This window comes from Sus scrofa, chromosome 1 (genome assembly GCF_054392235.1).
Source record: "Sus scrofa isolate SSC_HxYL_T2T_F1_AM1 chromosome 1, Sscrofa_HxYL_maternal_Yorkshire_Landrace_v2.0, whole genome shotgun sequence".
Taxonomy (NCBI): Eukaryota; Metazoa; Chordata; class Mammalia; order Artiodactyla; family Suidae; genus Sus; species Sus scrofa.
The window spans coordinates 90,470,833-90,497,929 of record NC_139383.1 but is presented as its reverse complement, the minus strand read 5'-3'; the positions used below and the strand labels follow the sequence as shown (position 1 = coordinate 90,497,929).

Genomic DNA, 27,097 nt, shown 5'->3' with positions numbered 1-27,097 from the left:
TTGGGTTACTGCTGTGGCAGAGGTTTGATCCTCTGGAACTTTGGCTTGCTGAATGCAAATTTGAAGGCCCAGTCCAGACCCACTGACTCAGAAACTCTAATCAAAGAGGTAGATCAATGTGTTTTATTTTAACAAGCCTTTTCAGGTGAGTTGGATGCATGCTAACATTTGAGAACCACTGGTTTAATCTATATTTCTCTTTTAAAGTTGGAATTACAGAGTTTTCTCAAGATGACCTGAATTTAACACTATTTAAAAATAAAATGGTGGACTTCAGCAACTTAGAAATTTATTATCTTACAATTCCGTAAAGTCAGGGATCCAACATCCGTCTCACTGGGATAATAGCCAGACAGCAAGCAGTTTTGCCTTCTGGAAGCTCTAGGGGAGAATGTTTCCTTGCCTTTTCCAGCTTCCAGAGGAAGCTATTGTTAAAACAGATTCTGGTACCTTCTTCCATTTTAAAATCAGAGATTCCTTTTCAAAACTGCATTTTGGAGTCTGTACAAACGAATTTAATCGCCCACAGCTGCCTTGGTATTGCAACTGTCACTGGCACAGACTCCATGTCATACAGCATCACTACTGGATGTGGATAGGCTGTATCCTCAAGCCACAAAAATAGCAAATGATAATAAATTATATTCATTATATTACTCTTATCAATCAGGAAAGACTATTCTTTCATTTTAGGAAGAGATTTTTAACAGAAGTTTTAAACAAAAAATTTTTCCACTTATTCTTTGATTATCAGGACAACTAAACCGGCTGGTTGCATTCACCAAAGTTTGCACTAAACCATAGGTTTTCTCTTATCATTTTACTAGCTGTTTAACTTTCCTTGAGATAGAGCATAAATTGTTATTTTTTTTCAAGAGGGATAGCGAGGGATTTAAGAAAAATATTAGGTTAGAGGACTACACACCGAAAGGAGTGGAGTTTCGATGGTGGGACGATGTCTAACCTCTTTCCTTTTCTATATTGTCCAAATTTTCATTCCTGAACATGCCGTATTTTTATAATTAAAAAAAAAAAAAAAAAGCGCCAAGGAGGAGAGCAAAGATGACATGGTCACCTTAATCCCGAGCCCTGACTGGTGGGGGCCGGTTAGGGTTCTGAAGTCTCGGTAGAAGACTTTTTTTTTCAGCACTGTCACCAAAGGGTAGGGTAGCATCGTCCCTGATGGATTCTTCTTTGAAAATGGACAAGGATCAGCAATCACTTTGCACACCTGTGATAGCACTGCCTCATGCTACCTTTTCTCCGCGGTCGGCTACGGTTTACACTCGGGGCCATGAACCCAGAACCTTCCTCAGGCCATCGCGGTGCCAAGGGAGCCAAGGGCGTCACCGGCCCGGCGGGGCCGCGCTCGAGCCCCAGGTCGCTCCCGACTTAGTGGGAAAGTGCCGTGGCCGAGTGCGCGCCGCGAGGGGCCGGCGAGAGGCGGGCGGCAGGCGCCACGCGGCGGGCTCGATACGGATCCGCGGCGCGCTCGGCCTGCGAGCGAGCCCGGCTCCTGGGGGCGCCGCGCTGGGCGGCAGGCGGGGCGGGCGGCTCGGGAGCCGGGCGGCGGCGGCGGCGGCGCCCGTGGGGGAGGAGCGGCGGCGGCGGCGGCCGGAGCTGCTGTGGCGACGGACGCGAGGCGGTGGCAAAGGGGACCCACCCCTACCCGCACGGCCAGTCGCAGAGGCCTCTGCTGATGCATTCGCGTCTGGGCGGAGTGGGCGGGCGGCCGTAGCGGCGGCGGCGGCGGCTGCAGAGGGAGCAGAGGGCCCGGGGCGCCTGCGGGTCGCGGAGCCCTCGCCGCCCCGGCGCGGCCATTTTACGGCCCGGCCTGGGGGAGGCGTGTTCGCTTGCTCGCCCTCAGCCCCTCTTCCCGCGGGCCCGAGGCCGGGGGGCGTCTCAGGCGGCCGCGGGGGCCGGTGGATGGGGAGTCGCGGGCCGAGAGGCACCGGGCCCGGGAAGCGCCGCCGCCGCCGCCGCCGCTCGCATTCTCCGGGAGGGGCCTGAGCAGCGCAAGCCGCGGGCCTCGCCGCCCGCCAGCCCGCGGAGAGGCCCGTGAGCGCCCGCCGGCCTCTGTGTGGCCCTCCTGCCGGGGCAGCGCCGCCCGCCTGACGGCCGAGGGCCAGGCCCGCAGCCCTGCGGCGGCTCCCTCCCTGCGGCACGGGCCCGCGTCCCGGCGAGCGCGGCGGCGGGCTGGGCCATGGACTGAGGCGGCGGCGGCGTGGGAGGAGGAAGATGGCGGCGGGCAAGAGCGACGGCAGCACCGGGGAGATCACTTTTCTGGAAGGTACCGCTCTGTCTGCCCCGGTGTAGTGGGGGTGGGGAAGTTCGGGGAACCGTGGCCACGATGCCCGGAGCTTCGGTTAGGCCGCCGGGTGGGGCCGGGGGTGGCACAGGGGCCGGGGGCGGGGAGCGGCGAGCGCCCCAGGTTCGAGGCCGCTGGGCCGGGGGAGCGGGGAGGCCGAGGGATGGCGGAGGGCTGGGGCCTTGGCGGCGCGCAGCCGGGTCCCCGGAAAGTCTGGGTTTTTCTGTGGCGGCCTGAGTCCGAGAGCAGATTGTACGCGGGTCTTGTCCGGATCCGTGGAAAGTTTGCAGTTGCTCAGGTTGGGTCAAGTCGGGGGCCTGTCTGAGTTGGGGGGGCGGTGGTTTCCCTGGTTCTTCTGTCCTCAGAGCGTCGGGCTTCCTTTTTTGCAGGCCTGGCCCTGTCTGCTAATCTCACGAAACGTGTTTTGCTGAACGTATTTGATAAAATAATTCAGCAGCGAAAAAGAGAACGGGCTTCACAGTGTCAATTTGGGGACAGTGACCCCAGCAAACAGAGTTTGCGTGGTTCCATTTTATTTCACTCGTGAGGAAAAGTTAAACATTTGCTGCAGACGGACTAAGCCATTCTTAGGAAAAGCTCCCTGTTGTTGTTGGAATGGAGGGAATGGGTAGCAATGTTGACTCTTGGCCTACCTAGGTCAGTACCCTCCAAATACAGCGAAATTCGTCGTAGTTGTGGATCAGGAACTCTACTGTTCTTCGCTTAATTTGACTCTGGGTTCGCTGTTCATGCTGGTAATTGGGTTTATAAATACATTCAGGAGAGTGGGTCTATCCACTGTGCAGTGATTGTTAAAAAAAGATTACTCTGGGTCATTTTGCAAAGATGATTTTCATATGGAGTATAAGCAATTCTTTAAAAATAACTAGAGACAATTCTGTATTGAGAAGGTACAACTTATCTGTGGTCCCAGTACCTCTAAGAGGGTGTTGAAGAATGAGTATGCTATGTTAAATTTTCAACTGTGCCTGAAGCACAGTGGGTACTCAGTATGAGTCTGATGAACAAATAGGTACTAATAGAGGTGAATGGGAAAAGAAATCTTAATTTTCTTAATTCTTTCTTGAGTATTAGAAGAGCAAAGGAAATTTTACTTTGGTATGCAACCCGGCCTTTATTTTAAAATGAGGGTTTTTTTTTTTAATTAAAAAAGTAGTTGATTTACAGTGTTGTGCTGATTTGTGCTGTATAGCAAAGTGATCTAGTTATACACGTATATGTTCTTTTTCCTTTTCTTTTCCACTATGGTTTATCACAGGATATTGAATATAGTTCTCTGTGCTATACAGTAGGATCTTGTTTTTTATCCATCCTATATATAATAGTTTGCATCTGCTAGTCCCAAATTCCCAGTCCTTCCTTCGCCCACTCCACTCCCCCTTGGCAACCACAAATCTGTTCTCTATGTAAAAACGATGACAGTCTTATATGGAACTCGTATAAAGAAGATGTGGAAAGCTTCTAAGTTTTTCTGGGTTCATTTCATATTTCTTCTCTTCTACCTTCTTTCTAGTTTGGGCAGAGTAGTTACCTGTCAGGCTGAGAGTGGTGCAGCTTGTGTTACAGGTAGTGCTCTGCATTATTTTTTGTTTTGACCTGGGAACCACAAAAGATACCTTATTGTAGTCAGTATGCAGATGACTTTTGTGTTGTAGTAGGGTAGGCTGTAGGCTTCTGATACAGTTTAAGCTCTGATTAGACCTACGTACAAAGGATAGAGCATAAGTAAGGCCAGCAGATACAAGGCTGATGTGAATTTAGAACTGTTGCTTTTAGTTCAAACTTAAGGGTCTATGCATTGATCTAGGGGATAAACTTGAGTTTCACTGCATCTCCTTCAGCATTTTCACAGAGAAGGTGAATGGTACCTTGTCTAGAATATGAGCACAAGGGAGAGGGAGGATTTCAGTTTTTCATAGACTATACTGAATCTTTCAAAATAAACGGAGGGAGTTCCTGTTGTGGCTCAGCGGGTTACAAACCCGACCTGTATACATGAGGACTCGGGTTCACTCCCTAGCCTCACTCAGTGGGTTAAGGATCCAGCTTTGGCCTGAGCTGTGGTGTAGGCTGCAGATGGGGCTCACAGTCTGCGTTGGTGTGGCTGTGGTGTAGGCCGGCAGCTGCAGCTCCAATTCGAGATTTGACCCCTAGCCTGAGAACTTCCATATGCAGAAGGTGCTGACCTAAAAGGCAATAAATAAATAAATGCAATATTTAGTACTGGTATTTTTGTGTTTAATATTTTATATTTAATTCTTTTGGTTTTTTACACTTTTCAATGATAAAACACTCCGCTGTAACTTGCCATACATTTTATATTACCTTGTTTATATGTTTTCCAAATGTTTCCCCATAGACCCTTTAGGATTTACTATTTCACACCTACATAGTATACTTTTCTTACTATCCAATAGAACTTTCTGAAAAACAGATTTTTATTTACTCATCAAATACTTATAGCTGCCTACTCTGTGCTAGGTGCTGTACCAAGGTGAATACAGCACTGCCTAAGATAGGGTCCTTACTTTCGTAGGATTTGTACATTTCAGTGAGAAGGACTTAATATAAATAAATAAAAACTCATCTGTTGAGAACAGTCTTATCCCATTTTTTTCTCATAATTTTCTTTATTTAGGTCTGCTCAGACCTGACAACCTACTTAAAATGCCATGCTGCCACACTCATATGTATAAACACATGGTATTCCCTTTAAATGTTTTACTTTTCATGTGATGAATTTGTGTCTTCATGGTTTTTAGTCCTGTTAAAACATAAGCTCCATGAAAGCCAGGACTTTCTCTTTTCACCATCATATTTCCTGCACCTGGAACATGTTTGCTGTGAATGAAATAAACCAGATGACAATAGTGTAATAAAGACTGAAAGAAATATACAGAGCAATGGACAAATGAGAAAGCCGTTTTACTTAGTGTTCAAGTCAGGAAGGGCCTTTCTGAGGAGGTGACACCTGTGATAAGGTAATACCTTAACTGTGGGACTAAAGTACAGCAAAGAGTATGATGCCTGTAAATGTTCCAAGGAGATACAGGATTGCATTTGTTTAAGAAAAAAAACTGAAAAGGTTATGATGGCTGAAATACAGCAAAGAAGAGAGTGATATCAAATAGTGCAGCAGATCATGCATGATGATGAATTTTTATTTCATTCTGAGAAATAGGAAGTCATTGAAGAATTTAGGACAGAGGGGTGTCATGATATGATTTATCTTATAAAAAATATCCATTTTATTAATGGGGCGAATTAGAGGAGAGCAAGAGTGGAAGCAGGACTTTAGTTAGGGGAATAGTGTAGTCTGAGAAATAGCCAGGGCAGGTTTAAGATAGTGACAGTGAAAATGGAGAAGAGAATTGACCAAAGGTTCTTTTGGGTATAGAGCTCACAGGATTTCTTGATGCATTGTGTGTCTAGGATCAGAATGAGGGAGGAGTCAAAGATGGCTCCTGGGGTTTGGGGTTGAGGTTTTGGGGGGCTAATTCCATTTGCAGAGCTGGAGTAGACGGGTAGAGGAATGAGAATAAATTAATAGCTCTGCTTTGGCCATTTTAAGTTGGAGATACTTGTTTGTAATCCATGTTCTAAATTATGTTTTACATTCTTATAAACTGTTGAGTGCTAATTCCATTTCCTTTTTTGGCTTCACTAGGGAAAAAGAGGCCTACCGTTTACTGCTGTACTTTATTTTGTTGGTATATAGTATCACACTGAAATTGCATCAATTTAATTAGGCTGCAGCTTGTATAGTGTTTTTTCTTTCCTCTCTTTGGCTTGTTTCTCTCTCTTCTCTTCACTTAAGGTTGTCTTCTATGCCTTTTCTACTTGTGATAGTTTGGCAGGTTTCTCTTTTGTGCATTCATTCAGCAGATACTTACTAAGCAACTGTAATGGTGTAGGTACTACACTGAGGCACAGTGATGAGGGAGAAAAAAGGTCCGGTCCCTCTACCCCCCGGAATTTCCAGCCCAGTTAGGAGAGTCAGTAATCAAATAATCACACTTGTAAATGTAAAATTACAACTGTCAAGTGGAACAGAAAGGCAAGTATTTGTGATAATGAGAATTCAGTCTCATCAGGCAGTTTCAAAGGGTGAATAGGAGAGGGAAAGCTGGGGAGACAGCCTTCCAGGCAGGGGTGAAACAGTGCAGGACAGGTGATGTGTTTAGAGAACTCAAAGGGCAGTATGGTGCTAGCAGGTAGGGTGGTCAGGATGAGACTGGAATTAGCACATCAGGTTTGTTTCAAAAAAAAAAAAAAGGTCATTGACTACCACATGGAGAGCACTCTGGAAGGGGCGGGTGGGGGTGGGGGGGATGAGTTAGGAGACTTGCAGTGCAGGGCAGAGGTGGCGGTAGTTAGCTCATTTTTGTAAATCCTTTGGTATTCTCCCTCTTTTCTCTGTGGTACTTTTTACAGATCTACCTCCTTTCTCATTTGCTTTTTCTTTTTAACTGCACTTGTTCATATCTAGCTTTCCTTCCCTTTACCTTTTTCTTCTACCAACTAATTGCCTCACTAATATTTTCTCCCATTTTTTTCTGCTTTCCCTTTTGTGTGTGTGTGTACTACTATGTTTTCCTTTACATTCCTGGCCCAGCTCTGTCTGTGGACTTTGTCCACTAAATTGAAAAGACTGATCTAAATTATCTCAGTGTAGTCCTCTGTACCAGCAAAACTGCTTATGTCTCCAAATGAAAAGTGTTTTCTTTTTCCCCTTAGCCATACTTTATTTTCACATATAAATGCAGGTCAGACCTAGTCCCTTTGTCTCTTTTGTTGGGGACAGTAAATACTTCACAATATCTCCTGAACTAAAGCACCATTTCTCCTGAATGATTGGCATTCCATGAATATGAGCAAGGTCTTGAGTGTTGGCCTGCTCAGGGGAATACACCACTTGTTCTTCGTTTAGCCCTGCTCCTTCCTCTTTTGGTTATACTGCTTTTAGAAACTACACCATAGTGTCTTCCCTTATTTGTTTCTTAGTTCCATTCCAGTGAATTGATAAATTTTGCTTGTTTCTTGATTTCACGTTCTCACGTGGAAGAGTAGAGCATACCCTCACTTGGAAGGGAAGCAGTTTTCACTAGAGACGCATTGAGAGCATAAGCTCAGAAGCCAGAATGACAGGATTTGTGCCTAGCCCTGTATTTACTAGCGGTGTGACCTTGGGTAGTTTGTGTTTTCATATCTGCAGAACAAGGAGGGTAGTTGTAGTTACCTTGTATATAAGGTTGCCATGAAGATTAAATGGGTTAATAAATAGTAAACTCTTAGAACACTTCTGGGCATATAATTTCAAGCACTATGTGTTAGTTGGTGTAATTGTGTTTATTTTCTAAGCAGATATAGAAAAAAGAACTTCCTTTTCTTCTCTTCATACTTGCCTTCTATTTAAATTTTAGTTTTTATTGTTTTTCTTTAACTTACTGCCTTTTCTTTTTCTAGATGTTAGCTAAATATTCTTGATATTCTAGATTAGTATAGTTAGAAAGAGAGAATGATGTTATGTGTTCCATATGTCTAGATTTCTAAAAGTTCATTGTTCCTCTTGCAGTTGCAAAAGTATGTTGACTAAGGAGATCAAGAGGTATATAGGGGTCGTGTGACCTAGAGCAAATTAACAAGGCAGTCAGAGCTGGAGCTTGGGACTTGTCCTAAAGTCTTGACCTCCTTCAGCATTTCCTTCCTTCTTCCCCCTCCTCATTCCCTTCTTTATCCCTTTGCTTTTCCATTCTTCTTACTTACTTTGTGGAGGGGGCTGGACAAAAGAAGGAAAAAAATAATAGAAAATTATGGGGAATTACCATTTATTGACGAAGTAGCACTCTATGAGGACAAAAGCAGAAGCCATAGATCTCTTAAGGTTCAACCTCAAAAATTACGGGAGTTCCCGTCGTAGCTCAGTGGTTAACGAATCCGACTAGGAACCATGAGGTTTCGGGTTTGATCCCTGGCCTTGCTCAGTGGGTTAAGGATCCAGTGTTGCTGTGAGCTGTGGTGTAGGTCACAGACGCAGCTCGGATCCCGCATTGCTGTGGCTGTGGTATAGGCTGGTGGCTACAGTTCTGATTTGACCCCTAGTCTGGGAACCTCTATGTGCTGCAGGAGCAGCCCTAGAAAAGGCAAAAAGACACACACGCAAAAATTACATAGTGTCACTTCTGCCATATTCTGTTGGCCAGAAGGCCACAGCCTGAACTTAAGAGGGTGGGGAGAGTAGAACCCATCATTCAATAGGAATAGTAGCAGATAATTTGCAGCCATCTTTAATCCACACAGACATCTTCCTCTCCCATAACTCCCTTTTTTTTTTTCATGCTTTCACAAACTTTTTTTTTTTTTTTTTTTTAGCCTTACCTATATGGAAGTTCCAAAGCCAGACTGAGCCACAGCTGTGTGACCTATGCCACAGATGCAGCAATGCCAGATCCTTTAACCTACTGCGCCAGGCTGGGTGTCAATCTGTGCCTCTATATTGACCCGAGCCACTGCATTTGGATTCTTAACCCACTCCAAAAAGTCATTTCTTAAACTTGAAAATGACAGTTCTTAGGAGATCCAAAAGTTTCCAGTTTCTGAACAGTTTAGGAAGTTAAAGGGAGAAAGAACAAAGTGTAGACCACAGAATTTGTAATTTGTTTCAAAATATAAATGGCAACATAAACAGTAATTGGTTCGGGACTAATTCAAGAATTTCTGAAACCAAGTAAGCATAAGTTAAGAAGAAAAGAGAAAGAATGTTAGCAACTTTTCTTTCCTTTTCGTTCATTCAGTGATGTCTGGGTCTTGCTGGAGTTGTTATTGTAATCTTCCTCATTTTCATACCTAAACTCTTAGAAAACATGGTCACCACTGTTTATGTTAAAAATTAAGTGTTGGAGAAGTTTCCGTTGTGGTGTAGTGGTTGGTGAATCCGACTATGAACCAGGAGGTTGTGGTTTCAGTCCCTGGCCTTGCTCAGTGGGTTAAGGATCTGGTGTTGCCGTGAGCTGTGGTGTAGGTTGCAGATGCGGCTCGGATCCCGCGTTGCTGTGGCCCTGGTGTAGGCCGGTGGTACAGCTCCGATTGGACCCCTAGCCTGGGAACCTCCATACGCCATGGGTGTGGCCCTGAAAAGACAAAAGACCAAAAAAAATAAAAATTAAATCTTATCTTGATACACAACATAACAGTTAATGTACAAAGTCAGAGACTGTTGATCACAATTACAATTTACTTCATTTGTACACTTAAGTCACATTACTTGGAGTGATGCAACAATGGATGATCCATTATTGTGAACTGCAAATTATGGTTGCCTACATCACCTTAAAAAAACAGAGACAGTGAGTACAGAAGGTAGATACACAGTATCCATTTGACAGTAAAAACGGTGCTTTGAGCCCCTGGTTTTTGGGCTACCTTAGGGTTTTGTACCTCTCAGAGCCTTCTGTGTCCATCACCAAAAATTAGGACCTGAGGGTACAGACTTTCAGTACTAAAATTGGGACAATCCTAGGCAAATTAGGACATGTGGATGCTGTCTTGTCCCAAGTTAACCAACTGCTTTGAGGCCATCTGAAACTACAGGCTTGAAAAGTAAGACAGCAAGACATATTCTGATCTTGCTTTTGGAGATTTTTTTTGTTGTTATTTCACATACATTTTATGCTTGGTTTTGAATATGAGGATTTTTCCCCCCTCCCACATTAATTGCATTACGATCTCTGAAATAGATCAGGGAGAAAAAAAAAAAAAAGGACAGATGGTTGTGTCCAGTATATAATAATTGTACTTTTTTACTTTTTTTGCAAAGACTGAAGCCATTTTTCAGTATATAAAAAGCTAGAAATATCCCAAGATTTGTTTGTAGACTATGTAATAACCTTGTTGTCTTTCCTGTATTTAAAAACAAACAAACCCGTAAACTTCCTGCATCTACAACCTCTTGTGTATAAATCTACCACTAAATCTTGGAGACATGAAGACACCATGTTTTTCACCAACATCACCTCTGTTGACTCTGTCTCCAATGGAAACCAATATCTTCTCTGTTTCCTAAACTTTGCCACTGTTTGGATGAGGTGGGATTCCATATTTTGGCATTTAAACTTCTTTCACAGTTCAGGTTGGTCTCCATTCTCTATTATCATTACAGGAAATGTTATCAAAGAATGATTTAATTTTGTTGTTATAGCAGTTATGTCTCCGAATTTTCATCAGCATTTCCTTCTCAAGGTTGAATATCAACTTCCGAGTCTCCTCTGTCTTAACCATTTTCAAGCTTTAACTGTCTTTCAAGTTTATCTTCTTTGACTATATTAAACCGTCGGTTTTCTCTTTATTGAATTACACTTTTGCATTTTCAGAATTAAAGTGTTTCATTGGTCCGTCTCATTCAATATTGAATCCCCCTGCCATGTTGATGGTCTTCTCCCCTTTCCTTGGAGCATAAGGAACATTTGGAGCTACTTGTCTCTTGCAGTAATTCTTGTGGTGTTCATTTTCTGTCTTTGGAACTTTGTGTGCTTTAGATAACTATATTTTTAGAGATTGTGTATTCTGTGAGGGATAGAACCAACTACATGACTTTGGTATTTTTCATTCCATAGAAGAGCAGGGAGCTTCTAGCAACACCGGCAGTAAGAAACTGCTGCCTGATGTTGGCCATGGACAAAATGGCAGCATCCTGCCCAAAGATCCATAGAAACCCACTGAATGGAAGGAAGAAGTAGATAAACTGAGAAAACACTGAACAATAGCTGAGACTAAGAATGTTGTGATTTTGGTGACTCAGAGAGAAGTACAATATTATTCCCAGTAATATTTATTCAGATTCCATCTTCAGGTAGTATTGGACAGCCTGTCTTCTGTATAAAGGATAGAGGTTTTTTGGATTAGGAATTTGAGAATATCTCCTCAGCAGTGTGATTTTTTTGCTTCATGTAGCATCTGCAGCAGTGGTAGCTTGGCTGGTCTGGAGGTTCCAAGTTTGTTTTATCCAAATGTCTGACTCTGGCAGGTATGGAAAGTTGGGCCCTTCCTTCTCCCTATACCAAGAACCTCTTCGTGTGGTCTCTGCAGCAGGGTGTTCAGACGCGTAACATGGTGGCTTAGGCTCTGAGAGACCGCCTTTTGAGAATCTTAGAAAGATTGGGACTAAAGCACTAAAGAGCCACCAAAAATTGCTTTATTTTATTTTTGTCTTTTTATTTAGGGTTGCACCCTCAGCTTATGGAAGTTCTTAAGTTGAATTGGAGCTACAGCTGCTGGCCTATGCCACAGCCACAGCCATGCCAAATATATCTCGTCTCTGACCTACACCACAGCTCATGGCAACATTGGATCCTTAACCCACCAAGCAGAGCCAGGGATGAAACCTGCATCCTCATGGATAATAGTCAGTTACTAAACTCCCTAAAATTGTTTTATTGAGATTTCTTGGCGTTTACATTTAACGCTCTCTTTACATTTTCTTTTCTTTCTTTCTTTTTTTTTTTTAAACTTTATTGAAGTATAGTTGACTTAAAATGTTGTATTAGTTCCAGGTGTACAGCAGTGTGAATCAGTTATATGTACACATATATCTATTCCTTTTCCCATATAAATTATTACAAACTATTGAGTAGGTTTACATTTTCTTTTACTGCTTTTATATTTCTAACTTCTGTTAATTTCTGTCTCAGTGATCCTTTTTAAAAAATTCTATTTTTTTAATCATAAAACAGTTTTAAAAAATTATTAGGAAATATTTCACTTCTGTGTGGAATATAAAGAACAGTATAGCAAAAAGTCATGTTCTACTTCCTAGCCTAAAGGAAACATTACTAATACAGTTGAAGCTGGGGTGAACCCTTTCCTTTTTTTTCCCATCTTCTTGCTTCCTCTCCAGGGGTAACCACCCACTATCCTTAATTTAGTAGTTACCATTCTTATACACTTGTTTGTACTTTATTCCTTAAGTATATATCTCTGAACCTGTGTCTATGTACAAATTGTTTTGCATGTTTAGAATATTTTACAAATTATGTCATACTGTATTCTTCTGTAACTTTTCATTCTTACAGCATTATTTGAAAAATTAAATAATGTTGATAAGAATAGCTCTAGTGCTTTTTCATAGTATGAATATACCACATTTTATTTATGCATTTCTCTTTTTATGGAAATTTAGGTTGTATCTAACTTTTTATTACTATATACCTTGCTCCCGTGAATATCTTAGTATGTCTCACCTTGCTACTATGAACTTTTTAAAAAGTTTCTTGTGCATATGTGTGTGTTTCTCTAGGGCAGAGCTCAGCAAACTTTTTGTAAAGGGTTAGTGAATAATCTTATACTTTGCAGTCTAAACAGTCTGTTGCTGTTATACAGTGCTGCCAGTTTAGCAAGAAGGTGGTTATAGGTAATATATAAGCAAATGAGTGTGGCTGTGTGCCAATAAAACTTCATGGACACTGAAATTTGAATTTCATACAATTTTCATGTAATTGATTTTTTTTCCTCCCTAGCCATTTAAAACTGTAAAAGCCATTCTTAGCTCATGGTCCTTAAAAAACAAGCAGCAAATGGAGTTCTGTAGTGGCTCAGTGGTTAACAAATCTGACTAGCATCCATAAGGATGCAGGTTGCAGACGCATTACTGTGGCTGTGGCTGACAGCTACAGCTCTGATTTGACCCCTAGCCTGGGAACCTCCATATGCCATGAGTACAGCCCTAAAAAGACAAAAGGCGAAAAAACTAAAAAACAAACAGCAAGCTAGATTCATCTGGGCCATACCTCACCAACATCTGATCCAGGGTGTTAGCAGTGGAATTACTGGGTCATGTGCAATTTCAGTTCCACCTAGGTATTGCCAGATTGATTTCCAAAGTAGTTTCACTAGTATTTTTTAAGTTTTCCTATTTATACATGTCATTGACTTAATAATGTCTGATGGGGTTTTTGCCAGAATGATGGTTTGAACTTATAATACTCTGGTTTATATTGAGTTTGAGTACCTTTATTCCTGTATTTTAAAAAATTATTCATTTTTCATTCAACATTCAAAAAATATTGAGTGCCAATCTAGAGTTAATCCTTATTCTATGTGCTTACAATGCATGAGTAAACAAAATACTCTTGAGTTTCTTTATGTATTTTGAGGTTATTTTGTGTATGTTTCCTCTATTCTTAATTGCTCATGTTTTCACATTTTGTTTTTTATTAGAGTGTTGCTGTCTTTAATATATTCTGGATAGTAAACTTTAAATTAATATGGACCAGCAGTTCCCATCATGGCTCTGTGGAAACGAATCTGACTAGCATCCATGAGGATTCGGGTTTCATCTGGTGGCCTTGCTCAGTGGGTTAAGGATCCGGCGTTGCTTGAGCAGTGGTATAGGTCGCAGATGCAGCTTAGATCTGGTGTTGCTGTGTCTGTGGTGTAGACTGGCAGCTCCGATTGGACCCCTAGCCTGGGAACCTCCATGTGCCTCTGGTGTGGCCCTAAAAACAAAAAAAAGTTATATGGAGTGAGCATCTATCTCACAAAATTATTACTTGTCTTATTTTTTAAATGCATAGGATCATTTTATGATCAGAATTTTAAAAATAGAGTAGTTTTCTTTCTCTTTATCAGGAGTTCCCATCGAGGCTCAGCAATAATGAATCCCACTAGTATCCATGATGATGCGGATTTGATCCCTCACCTCACTCAGTGGGTTAGGGATCTGGCATTGCCGTAAGCTGTGGTGTAGGTCACAGATGCAGCTCGGATCTGATGTTGCTGTGGCTGTGGTGTAGACTGGCGGCTACGGGTCCAATTCGACCCCTACCTGGGAACCTCCATATGCTGCAGGTGTGGCCCTAAAAAGACAAAAAAGGGGGGGGGGCAAAGGGCTTGAATAGACATTTTTCCAAAAAAGACTTATAGATGGCCCACAGATACATGAAAAGGTGTGTTCAATATCACTAATCATTAGGGAAATGCACATCAAAACTGCCATGAAATGAGATACCACCTCAGGCCTGTTAGAATGGTTATTATGAAAAAGGCAAGAGATGATAAATGCTAATGAGGTTCTGCACTGTTGGTGGGATTGTAAATTGGTACAGCCACTAAGGAAAACAGTATGGAGGTTCCTCAAAAGCTTAAAAATAGAATTACAGTATGCTCCAGTATTTGAAGGAAACAAAAACACTGTTGCATAGGTATCTGTGCCCCTATATACTTAGCGATGTTATGAGTAAAGATTTCGTGTGTGTAGATAGATAGATAGGTATTATTCAGACATAAAAAGGAAAGAAATCATGCCATTTATGATAACATAGATAGACCCTGAGGGTCTAAGTGAAATAAAAAATGCTAGTGAAGTAAGAAAACCGTATGATCTCACTTACATGTGGAATCTTAAGACCAAAATGAAACCAAACATCGCACTCATAAAAAGAGATCAGATTTGTCCTTACCAAAGGGAGGGCATGGAAAGTAGGAGACTTGGGTGAAGGTGGTCAAAAGTTTCCCAGTTTTATAGGCTAAGTGCATACTGGGGTTGTAATGCACACAGTGATGGCTGTAATTAACACTCTTCTGTGACATGTTTGGAAGTTGTTAGGAGTCAATTCTAAGAGTTCTCATCACAAGGAAAAAACTTTGTCCTTTGCTTCCCTCTCTTTCCTTTTCCTTCTTCTGTCCATCCTTCCTTCTCCTCCCTCCCTTCCTTTCTTTCTCTTTTTCTGTTTTATCCATGTAAGATGATGGATGTTAACTGAACATGATGTGATAATATATGTAAATCCAGTTATTATGCTGTACACCTTGAACTGTATGTGCTCTGTGTCAGTTGTATCTCAATAAAACTGGGAGAGAAACTTTGTCTAACTATGAGAAAGTTTTGCTTATTTTTTTAAAGATTTTTTTTAAGGGCCAGTTTTAGGTTCACAGCCAACTCGAGGGGAAGGTGCAGAGATTTCCCATATACTTCCCACCCCACACATGTATAGCCTTCACTGGTATCAGCATCTCCCACCAGAGTGGTACATTTGCTGCAGTTGGTAACCCTACATTGATATATCATAATCACTTAGAGTCTGTGGTTTACATTGTGGTTCATTCTTTGTGTGGTATAGTCTCTGGGTTTCGACAAATGTATATGGCCTGTATCCATCATTGTAATATATACAGAGTATTTTCACTCCCATAAAAATCTTTTGTTCCACTTGGTTATCCTTCAGCTCCTCTGCCTTACCTTACCCATGGCACCTACTGATTTTTTTACTGTCTCCATAGTTTTGGCCTGTCCAGAATGTCATCTAGTTGAAATCATACAGTACGCAGACTTTTCAGGTTGGTTTCTCTAACTTAGTAGTAGTCATTTAAGGTTCCTCCTTGTCTTTTCATGGCTTAATAGCTCCTTTTTTTTTTTGGTGCCAAATAGTATTCCATTGTCTGGATGCACTGCAGTTTGTTTATCCACTGACAAAAACCATCTTGGTTGTTTCCAAGTTTTGGCAGTTGTGGTAAAGCTATTGTGAATATCTGCATGCAGGTTTAGTGTGGACAGAAGTTTTTAACTCCTGCAGGTAAGTTTCAAGGAGTGCAATTGCTGGATGGTGTAGTAATAGTATGTTTCATTTCATAACCAACTACCAAACTGTACTATTTTGTAGTCTTACCAGTACAGCAGTGAGTGAGAGTTCCTGTTGCTCCACATCCTCACCAGCATTTGGTGCTGTCAGTATTCTGGATTATGGCTATTTTAATGGGTGTGTGTAAGTGTCTGATTATTTTCATTTGCATTTCCCTGGTGACATGTGATGTGGATAATTTTTTCATATGTTTATTTGCCATGTCTATATCATCTCTGGTGAGGTGTCTGTTAAGGTCTTTGACCCATTTTTTAATCAGGTTGTTTTCTCATTGAGTTTTAAGAGTTCTTTGTATATTTTGGATAAAGTCCTTTATCAGTTGTAGGGTTTTTGGGCAAATGTTTTCTCCCAATCTTGGGCTTGTTCTTTGATTTTCTTGGCAGAACAAAAGTGTTTAATTTTGGAGTTCCCGTCGTGGTTCAGTGGTTAAGGAATCTAACTAGCATCCCCGAGGGCATAGGTTCGATGCCTGGCCTTGCTCAGTGGGTTAAGGATCTGGCGTTGCTGTGAGCTGTGGTGCAGGTTGACAGACATGGCTCAGAAGTGGCATTCCTGTGGCTGTGGTGTAGGCCAGTGGCTACAGCTCTGATTGAACCCCTAGCCTGGGAACCTCCATATGCCACAGGAGTGGACTTAAAAAGACAAAAAAAGAAAAGAAAAAGTCTTCAATTTTAATGAATTCCAGATTATCAATTCTTTTTTTCATGGGTTATGCCTTTGGTGTTTTATCTGAAAAGTCATCACCATACCTAAGAGTCATCTAGACTTTGTCCTATGTCTGAGTTTTGTAGTTTTATATTTTATATTTAGGTCTGTGATCCATTTTGAATTAATTCTTATGAGGGATATAAGTTCTATGTCTAGATTCTTTTTTTTTTTGGCATGTGAATGTCCAATTGTTTCAGCACCATTTTTTGAGAATACTGTCTTTTGCTTCATTATGTTGTCTTTGCTCCATTGTCAAAAGCATTTAGCTGTTTATGTGGGTCTATTCTGGGCTCTGTATTCTTTTCCACTGATTAGATGCCCTTTTGCCAATACCACACTGACCTGATCACTGTAGCTTTCTTAAGTCTTGAAGATGGGTAGTGTCTCTCCTCCACATTTGTTCTTCCTAAACATTGTGGTAGCTGTTCTTGATCTTTTGCCTCTCTATTTAAACTTTTAGAGTCAATTTCTCAACATCCACAAAATAACTTGCTAAGATTTTGATTGTGATTGTATTGAATCATAGATAATGTTGCGAAGAGCTGACATCTGGAAAGTACTGAGTTCCTGTCAGTGAACATGAAATACCTCTCCATTTATTTAGGCTTTTTTTTTTTTTTAAATTTTATTCATCAAGAGTTTTATCGTTTCTGTCATATAGATTTTGTATATATGTTGTTAACTTGATAGCTAGGTATTTCGTTTTGGGGGTACTAATGCAAGTATGTGTTGTTGTGTTTTTAATTTCACATTCAACTTCCTCATTATTGGTATATAGAGAAGCATTTAAATTTTGTATTGACCTTATATCCTACAGCCTTTCTTTTTTTTTTTTTTTTTTTTTTTGAGTGACCTATCTTTATTTTATTTTATTTTCCCACTGTACAGCAAGGGGATCAAGTTATCCTTACATGTATACATTACATTTTTTCCCCCCACCCTTTGTTCTGTTGCAACATGAGTATCTAGACATAGTTCTCAATGCTACTCAGCAGGATCTCCTTGTAAATCTATTCTAAGTTGTGTCTGATAAGCCCAAGCTCCCAATCCCTCCCACTCCCTCCCCCTCCCATCAGGCAGCCACAAGTCTGTCTTTCAAGTCCATGATTTTCTTTTCTGTGGAGATATTCATTTGTGCTGGATATTAGATTCCAGTTATAAGTGATATCATATGGTATTTGTCTTTGTCTTTCTGGCTCATTTCACTCAGTATGAGAGTCTCTAGTTCCATCCATGTTGCTGCAAATGGCATTATGTCATTCTTTTTTATGGCCGAGTAGTATTCCATTGTGCATATATACCACATCTTCCAAATCCAATCATCTGTCAATGGACATTTGGGTTGTTTCCATGTCCTGGCTATTGTGAATAGTGCTGCAATGAACATGCGGGTGCATGTCCTGCAGCCTTTCTATTCTTGCTTATCAGTTCGAGGAGAGTATGTTTTGGCCACACCCATGGAAAGCAGAAGTTTCTGGGCCAGGGATTGAACCTGTGCCACAGCAGTGACAACACCAGATCCTTAACCTGCTGGGCCACCAGGGAACTCCCCAAGAGAGTTTTGCCTGTTTGTTTTTGAGTGATTCTTTTGGATTTTCTACTGAGATGATCATGTCATCTGAAAACAAAGATGATTTTCTTTTTTTCTTCACAATCTAATCTCTCTTATTTCCTTTTATTGTGTATTGAATTTGCTATAACTTCTAGTACAGTGTTGAAAGGAGTGATGAGAGGGGTTAGTTGGAAAGCTTCCATTTCTCATTGTTATATATAATGTTAGCTATAGGTTTATGTAGATATTCTTTATTAAGGAAGTTCCCATTTTCCTAGTTTGCTGAGTGGTTTTATCATGAATAGGAATTGGATTTTATCAAATGCTTTTTATGTGTCTGTTGATATGATCATATGATATAAGGGAGTACATTAACTGATTTTCTTTTTTTTTTTTTTTTTAAGAGTCATACTTGCAGCATATGGAGGTTTCCAGGCTAGGGGTCTAATTGGAGCTGTTGCTGCCGGCCTGCACCAGAGCCACAGCAATGGCAGATACGAGGTGCGTCTGTGACCTACACCACAGCTCACAGCAAGGCCGGATCCTTAACCCACTGAGCAAGGCCAGGGATTGAACCTGCAGCCTCATGGTTCCTAGTTGGATTCATTTCCACTGCACCATGATGGGAACTCCCATTAACTGATTTTTTTAATGTTGAGCCAACCTTGGCATGGCTGCGACACATTCTCATGGTGTATAATTCTTCTTATGCATTGTTGGATTCAGTTTGGTAATTTTTTGCATCTGTGTTCATGAGAGATATTGGTCTGTAGGTTTTTTTTTTTTTTTTTTTTTTTTTTTTTTTTTTTTTTTTTTTTTTTTTTATGGAAGTTCCCAGGTTAGGGGTTGAATTGGAGCTGCTGCAGCTTATAGCCTACACCACAGCCACAGCAGTGCCAGATCTAAGCCACATCTTCAGCCTATGCCACAGCTTGCGGCAACATGGGATCCTTAACCCGCTGAGTGAGGCCAGGGATCAAACCCATATCCTCATGAATACTAGTCAGGCATGTTTTGTTTTGTTTTGTTTTTTAGCTTTTTAGGACCACACCTGAGGCATGTGGAGGTTCCCAGACTAGGGGTCGGTCTAATCGGAGCTGTAGCTGCCAGCCTACACCAGAGCCACAGCAGTGCCAGATCCGAGATGCTTCTGTGACCTACACCATAGCTCACGGCAACTCCAGATCCTTAACCCACCCTGCAAGGCCAAGGATCAAACCTGCAACCTCACGGTTCCTAGTCAGATTAATTTCTGCTGCGCTACAATGGGAACTCCCTAGTTGGGTTCTTAACCCATTGAGCCACAATGGGAACTACTGTAGTTTTCTTACAGTGTCTTTGTTTGGTTTTGATATTAGGATAATATTGGCTTTGAAAAATAAGTTAGGAAGTATTCCCTCTACTTCAGTCTTCTGCAAGAGATTGTAGAGAATTGATATAGTTTGTTTAAATGTTTGATAAAATTCACCATTGAATCCATCTGGTTCTGGTAGTGTCTGTTTTGGAAAATAATTAATAATTCAATTTCTTTATTAGATAGTAGGCCTGTTTAGGTTGTCTGTTTCTTCTTGGTTTGTTGTTGCTGTTGTTTGTTTGTTTTGGCAACTTGTATCTTTCAAGGACTCAATTTATTTCTTATGAATTATCAGATATGGACGTAGTCGTTGATAGTATGCCTTTATTATCCATTACCAGCCCATGGGATTTGTAGTAATACTCTCTTATTTCTTATAGAAGTAATTTCGTGTTCACCTTTTTTTTTTTTTTTTTTTGAGCATAGTCTTATTGGTTTTATCAGTCTTATCAAAAAACCAGCTTCTTTTTTTTTTTTTTTTTTTTTTTTTTGTCTTATTGAGGCCACACCTGATGCATATGGAGTTTCCGAGGCTAGAGGTCTAATTGGAGCTGTTACCACCTGCCTACACCACAGCCACAGCAACACCAGATCCGAGCCACGTCTTCGACCTATACCACAGCTCCCAGCAACGCCGGATCCTTAACTCACTGAGTGAGACCAGAGAGCGAACCCGCAAACTCATGGTTCCTAGTCAGATTCGTTTCCGCTGTGCCATGACAGGAACTCTGATTTTTTTTTTTTTTTTTTTGGTTGATTTCCTATTTAATTTCATTGATTTCTGCTCTGATTTTTATTATTTCTTTCTTCTGCTTACTCCGGATTTAAATTGCTCTTTTTATAGTTTCCTAAGATAGACGCTTAGATAATTTATTATAGGTCTTTTCTAATATATGCATTAAATGCTATAAATTTCCCTTTAAGTGCTGCTTTCACTACATCTCACAAATTTGACAAGTTGTGGTTTTTTTTTGTTTTTTTTCTTATTTGGCCAACTCTTGTGGCATATGGAGTTCCTGGGACAGGGGTCAGTTCCGAGCTGCTGTCATGACCTTGACTTAAGCTGCTGCAATGCCAGATCTTTAAACCCACTGTGCAGGTGCAGGGAATCAAACCTGTGTCTCAGTGCTCTCAAGACACCATTGATCCTGTTGTGCCACAGTGGGTGGGAATCGTGGCAAGTTGTGTTTTATAAAATGGTTGTTATCTTGAGATTTCTTCATTGACCCAGTTGTTGTTTTGAAGTGCATTGTTTAATCTCCATGTATTTGGGGATTTTCCAGTTAATCTTTCTGCTGTTGACTTCTGGTTTAATTCTGTTATGGTATGTTATAGTCCAGAATAGATACTTTGTGATTTCTGTCACATAAATTTGTTAAAGTGTATTTCATGGCCCAGAATGTGGTCTTTGTGAATGTTTTATGTGAGTTTGAGAAAAATGTTTTCTTTTGTTGGGTGAAGTAGTCAATAGATGTTGATTGTCTCCAGCTGACTGATAGTTTTATTAAGTTCAGTTATGTCCTTATTGATTTTTCTGCCTGTGAGATCATTGTATTTATTTTTTTTTCTTTTTCTTTCTTTTTTTGTCTTTTTAGGGCTGCACCCGTGGCACATGGAGGTTCGCAGGCTAGGGGTCGAATCAGAGCTACAGCTGCTGGCCTATTCAACAGCCACAGCAACACCATCCAAGCCATATCTGTGGCCAACAGCACAGCTCATGGCAACACTGGATCCTTAACCCACTGAGCGAGGCCAGGGATCAAACCCGCAACCTCGTTGTTCCTAGTCGGATTCGTTTCCACTGTGCCATGACGGGATCTCTAAGATCAGTCCAATTCTGATACAGGAGTTTAGTCTTCAACTATGATAGTGAATTCATTTACTTTTTTTTTTTTCCCTCAAATAATTTGACATTTCTGTTAGGTACATAGGTTTTTAAGGACTGTTAATGTCTTCTTGAAGAACTGACCCCTTTAATACTATGTCAGTGCCCTTGTTTATCCCTAGTAACATTGCTTGCTTTGATATCTGCTTTGCCTAAAATTTATATAGGAACTTCTGCTTTCTTTCTTTTTTCTTGTTTTTGCTTTTTCGGGCCACACCTGAGGCACATGGAGGTTCCCGGATCAGGGGTCTAATCAGAGCTACAGCTGCAGGCTGATGCCACAGCCACAGCAACACCAGATCCAAGCCACGTGTGCAGCCTACCCTGTAGCTCACGACAATGCTGGATCTTTTACCCACTGAATGAGGCCAGGGATTGAACCCACATCATCATGAATCCTAGTTGGATTTGTTTCCGCTGCACCACAAAACAAACTGCGCCAGAACGCTTCTTCTGCTTTCTTTTGATCATTGTTGGCATGGCTTATCTTTCTCTATCCCTGTATGTGTATGTGTGATCTGTATGTGTCTTTTTTTAAAATTTAAAAATTAAATCTTTTTTTTTTTTTTTTGCTTTTTAAGGCTGTACTTACCGCATATGAAAGTTCTCAGGGTAGAGGTTAAATTGGAGCTACAGCTGCTGGCCTATACCACAGCCACAGCAATGCCAGATCCAAGCCGCATCTGCAGCCTACAGTATAGCTCACAACAATGCTGGATCATTAACCCACTGAGTCAGGCCAGGGATTGAACCTGCATCCTTGTGGATACTGATTGGGTGGCTCCCTGAGCCCCAAAGGAAACTCCATATATGTGTCTTTTTAATAGGTTTCTTGTATACATTATGTAGTTGGGGTTCATTGTTTGAGCCATTCTGACAATTTTTGTGTCTTATTTGGTGCATTTAGAACATTGACCTTCAGTTGGGTTTTTTTGTTTTGTTTTTTTAATTATTTTTGAATCTGTAAAGTGACTGTAAAGAGTTTGTTTTTTACATGCTCATCGTTCAGAGGAATGTGACTATCACAGGTCTATGGACTTCTGCCCAGGAACCCCACCAGCACTTCATAGCAGCTTTGTGTTTCTGTCATCCACTCCTGACACTGCCGGTGCTATGGGTACCCAGCAGGGGTCGATTTTGATTATTAATATAGTTGGATTTAACTGTGATTATTGATACACTTAGTCTACTAGTTCTTTTTCCTTTGTTCTCAGTTCCTTTTTCTGTCTTCCACTCTTTCTGCCTTTTGTATGTTTGAACATTGATTCCATTTTTTTCTTCTTTGCGTTTCAGTTATACTTCATTTAAAAAAATTTTTTAATGGTTCCCTCAATATTTGCCATATATATTTACAACTTAACTCAAGTTCACTTTCACATAGCATGCAACTTCACAGACAGTATGAGAACCTAACAACAAAATAATTCCTCCCTATTGTCCCTTGTATCTTTGGTTTTCGTTTCACTTTTGCTTAAGTGTAAGCAGTTTATGTATACACACACAAAAAATGTGTACAAATATACATAATCAAATACGTTGCTGCTATTATTTTAAACAAACTGACCTGTTAGAATAAGAAAAATAAAAGGTTTTATTTTACTTATTTCTTCTCTAATACTCTTTATATACATTCAGGTTTCTGACCTAAATCATTTTCCTTCTCTCTTAAAGAACTTTTAACATTTGCAAAACAGGTCTTGCAAAACAGCAACAAATTCTCAATATTTGTCTAAGAAAATTTTATTTTTCCTTCACTTCTGAAAAACCATTTCACAGAGACAGAATTCCAGAGATTTTTTTCTTTTCTCTTTTTCTCAACACTTTAAATATTTCTCTGCACTCTCTGGATTGCATGATTTCTGAGAAGTCAGTTATAATTCTTACCTGTATTCCTCTATAGGTAATATCTTACCCCCTGACCCCCTGACTTCTTTCAGCATTTTTTTCCCCCTGTAGTTTGAAAATGATATGCCTAGAGTAGTTTTTTTAGGTTTATTCTGCTGGTGGTCTCCAAGCTTCCTGGACCTGTGGTTTGGTGTCTGAATTTGGGGAGATTCTCAGTCTGTGTTCTTTTTTACTACATGTGTGTCACACTTTCTGTACGTCTCCCATGATCCTTGGATGTTCTTCGTTCTTTCTGCTGTTCAGGTCTTGGAGTATTCTGTTGATCTATGCTCAAGTTCAGAGATTGTTTCCTCAGCTATGTCCAGGCTACTGGCTATGTCCAGGCTACTGATAAGCTCATCAGAAGCATTCTTCATTTCTGTTGATGTTTTTTACCTCTGGCATGTACTTTTAGTTGTTAGGCTTTCCATCCCTCTGCTTACATTGCCCATCTGGTCTTACATACTGCTTTATCCATTGGGGCCCTGAGCAGGGTAATCATAATTGTTTAAATTCCGAGCCTGATAATCCCAGCTTCCATGCCGTCTCTGGTTTTGTCTCATCAGATTGTGTTTTTTGCTTTTGAATATGTCTTATGATTTTTCTCTTGATAGCTGGACATGAGATACAAAAGGAACTGATGTAAATGGGCTTTTAGTAACGTGGTGCTATGTGTGGGGTGAGAAGCATTCTACATTCCTGCGATTAGGTCTGTCTTCTGTTCCAAAGCCTCGGTCTTTGAACTATGAATTTCACAAGTGTTTCTCAGTGTTTTTCTCTCCTTTTAGGTGGGACAGGATGTCTAGAATGGGCTGGTGTTTGGTATTTCCCTTTTCCCACTTGGAAGGCTACATTTGGGTCAGTTAGGGTTCGATAAAACTCCAGTAGTTTGGGCTCTGGGTAACTCTTGTTAAGAGTAGAGTGCTCTGCTGTGCTTCACAGTGGTTCCTGTTTCCTCTTCCTGATGGAAGTAGGAGGGGATTTTCCTCCAGTGTTTATTCTGAGAACCTGATCAAGTTCTTGGAGGTGAATCTCAAAAGAGCGGGACCCCTTCCTATGACTGGGTCCCCCTGGAGTTTTTAAACCTCAGACTTGCAATCATTGAACCTCTGGCAGTTTGTCCATTTATGGTTTAGATTTTCCTAGTACAAAGAAATTCCATATGCCCTTCACTTATTTCCCCAAATACTGACATTTACACAACGTTTTCTTTCTTTCTTTCTTTCCTTCTCTTCTCTTCTCTTCTCTTCTCTTCTCTTCTCTTCTCTTCTCTTCTCTTCTCTTCTCTTCTCTTCTCATCTGTTTAGGGCCACACCCGTGGCATATGGAGGTTCCCAGCCTAGGGGTCTAATTGGAGCTGTTGCTGCCGGCCTAAGCCACAGCCACAGCAATGCGTGATCGGAGCCGCATCTGCAGCCTGCACCACAGCTCACGGCAACACTGGATCCTTAACCCACTGAGCAAGGCCAGGGATCTAACCTGAAACCTCATGGTTCCTAGTTGGATTCGTTTCTGCTACGCCACGACAGGAACCTACACAACTGTTTTATCATATTCTCTCTCTAACTGTATATGTTTATATTCATATACTTTTTTTTCCCCTGAACTATTTGAAAGTAAATTTCAGGCATACTTCTTATTTACCCTAAACACCTCATTGTCTTACCTCTTTTTTTAAATTTTTTTTCTCTTTTTGCCATTTCTTGGGCCGCTCCCGCAGCATATGGAGGTTCCCAGGTTAGGGGTCGAATCGGAGTCGTAGCCACCGGCCTACACCACAGTCACAGCTATGTGGGATCCGAGCAATGTCTGCAGCTTACACCACAGCTCACAGCAATGCCAGATCCTTAACCCACTGAGCAAGGCCAGGGATTGAACCCACAACCTCATGGTTCCTAGTCGGATTCCTTAACCACTGAGCCATGACGGGAACTCCTTACCTCTTCTTTTTTTTAGGAACTGTACATTCTCTTAAGTTACTACAGTGCAGTTTCAAAATCAGAAAATTGATGTTGATGTAATACTATTATCTACAGACTTTATTTTAGTTCTTACAAGTTGACCTGAAATGGTCTTTATAAAAAAAGGAAGAGAAGGAGTTCCTGTTGTGGCACAGCGGAAACGAATCTGACTAGGCACCATGAGGTTGCGGATTCGATCCCTGACCTTGCTCAGTGGGTTAAGGATCCTGAGTTGCCGTGAGCTGTGGTGTAGGTGTGGCAGACGCGGCTCGGATCCTGCGTTGCTGTAGCTCTGGCGTAGGCTGGTGGCTACAGCTCCGATTCGACCCCTAGCCTGGGAACCTCCATATGCTGCTGGAGCGGCTCAAGAAAAGGCAAAAAGAAAAAAAAAAAAAAAAAAGGAAGAGGGTCACTTACTGCATTTAATAGTCATGTCTCCTTTGTCTTCTTTAATCTGGAATAGTTTCCCAACCTCTCTTTGTCTTTCTTTACCTTGACATAATTAAAGCATACTGGACAGTTATTTTGTAGTTTGAATTTATCTGATGTTTCCTCATGATTTTTAGGTTATGCATTTTTTATAAAAAATGTTGTAGCAGTGATATTTTATCCTATTACTGGTGAAATTAACTTTGATTACTTAGTTAAGATGGTGTTTGCCAGGTTTCTCTACTGAACAGTGCTATTTTTCTCTTTGTAATTAATAGATATTTTGTGAGGATCTGGTTGAAGACAGTGTAAATAACATTTCTCATCAGATTTTACCCATTAGTTTAACTTCTTCCCATTTATTTGTTTTAGCATTCTTTGATGATGCATACCTGAAGCAGCTATTACAATCATTGTTCCCAAGTGATGATTTCTAATTAAAGAATTTTTAATTATGTTTGATTTACAGTGTTCTGTCAATTTCTGCTGTACAGCAACATGACCCAGTCATATACATATATATGTGTATTCTTTTTCTCACATTATCCTTCATCATGTTCCATCACAAGTGACTAGATACAGTTCCCTTTGCTACACAGCAGGATCTCATTGCTTATCCACTCCACATGCAATAGTTTGCATGTATTAACCCCAAACTCCCAGTCCATTGCACTCCCTCCCCCTTGGCAACCACAAGTTTGTTCTCCAAGTCCATGAGTTTGTCTCTTAGAAGTGATACCATATGGTATTTGTCTTTCTCTTTCTGACTTAGTTCAGTTAGTATGAGTGTCTCTAGATCCATCCATGTCACTGCAAATGGCATTATCTTGTTCTTTTACCCTTCCTTAATCGCGTTCCACCGAATACGTGTTCTCCTCAAAAAAAAAAAAAAATTATCTCTTCTTTCCTTCAGATACATAGTTCCTCCATTTTTTGAGGCCTTTTAGGGTTCTATACATGAGTAAGATTGCATCTTGTTTGCTTTCCTCACCCCTAGTAGTCATTTTCTCCACTTACTGTGCTGTACCAGCTAGGATCTTCACTGCATAGGACTGTTTACAGCTTATTGCAGGGGCAAAGTTATGTTTTTCTGGAGTTTTTTGTACTTACTCTTTTCCTTCTGGTCCTTCTTTACCTAGTTTATTTTGTGAATTACATTCATGATTTTCAAATTGTTAACTCTTGCTTTTGGAATAAACTCTACTTGATTGTTATATATTATTTATATATATCACTGAATTTGATTTACTGATATCTTATTTGAGTTTTATATCATCCTCATGAGAGAGTGCTTAGTAATTTTCATCCCTTGAATGTCATTGTTAGGTTTGGAATAAGATATTCTGACTTCATAAAATGAATTA

The 27,097-nt window shown here is 40.8% G+C and overlaps 1 protein-coding gene across 23 annotated transcripts in view; it reads left to right on the top strand.

Moving 5' to 3' along the window:
* The first annotated feature begins 1,589 nt into the window (after nt 1–1,589).
* SENP6 (SUMO specific peptidase 6) overlaps nt 1,590–27,097 on the top strand; it is a 132,845-nt gene continuing 107,337 nt past the window's right edge. For 15 of the 23 annotated variants that reach the window (XR_014807946.1, XR_014807944.1, XR_014807954.1 and 12 more), the window contains exon 1: nt 1,590–2,290. Coding sequence is in view for 12 of the 23 variants with exons in the window: in XM_021092302.2 (XP_020947961.1) it covers nt 2,239–2,290 (52 nt within the window). In the remaining 11 variants the exon portion in view is untranslated. The remainder of the gene's footprint in view (nt 2,291–27,097) is intronic. The other 8 variants (XM_084964655.1, XM_084964651.1, XM_084964645.1 and 5 more) reach the window with 2 other exon arrangements.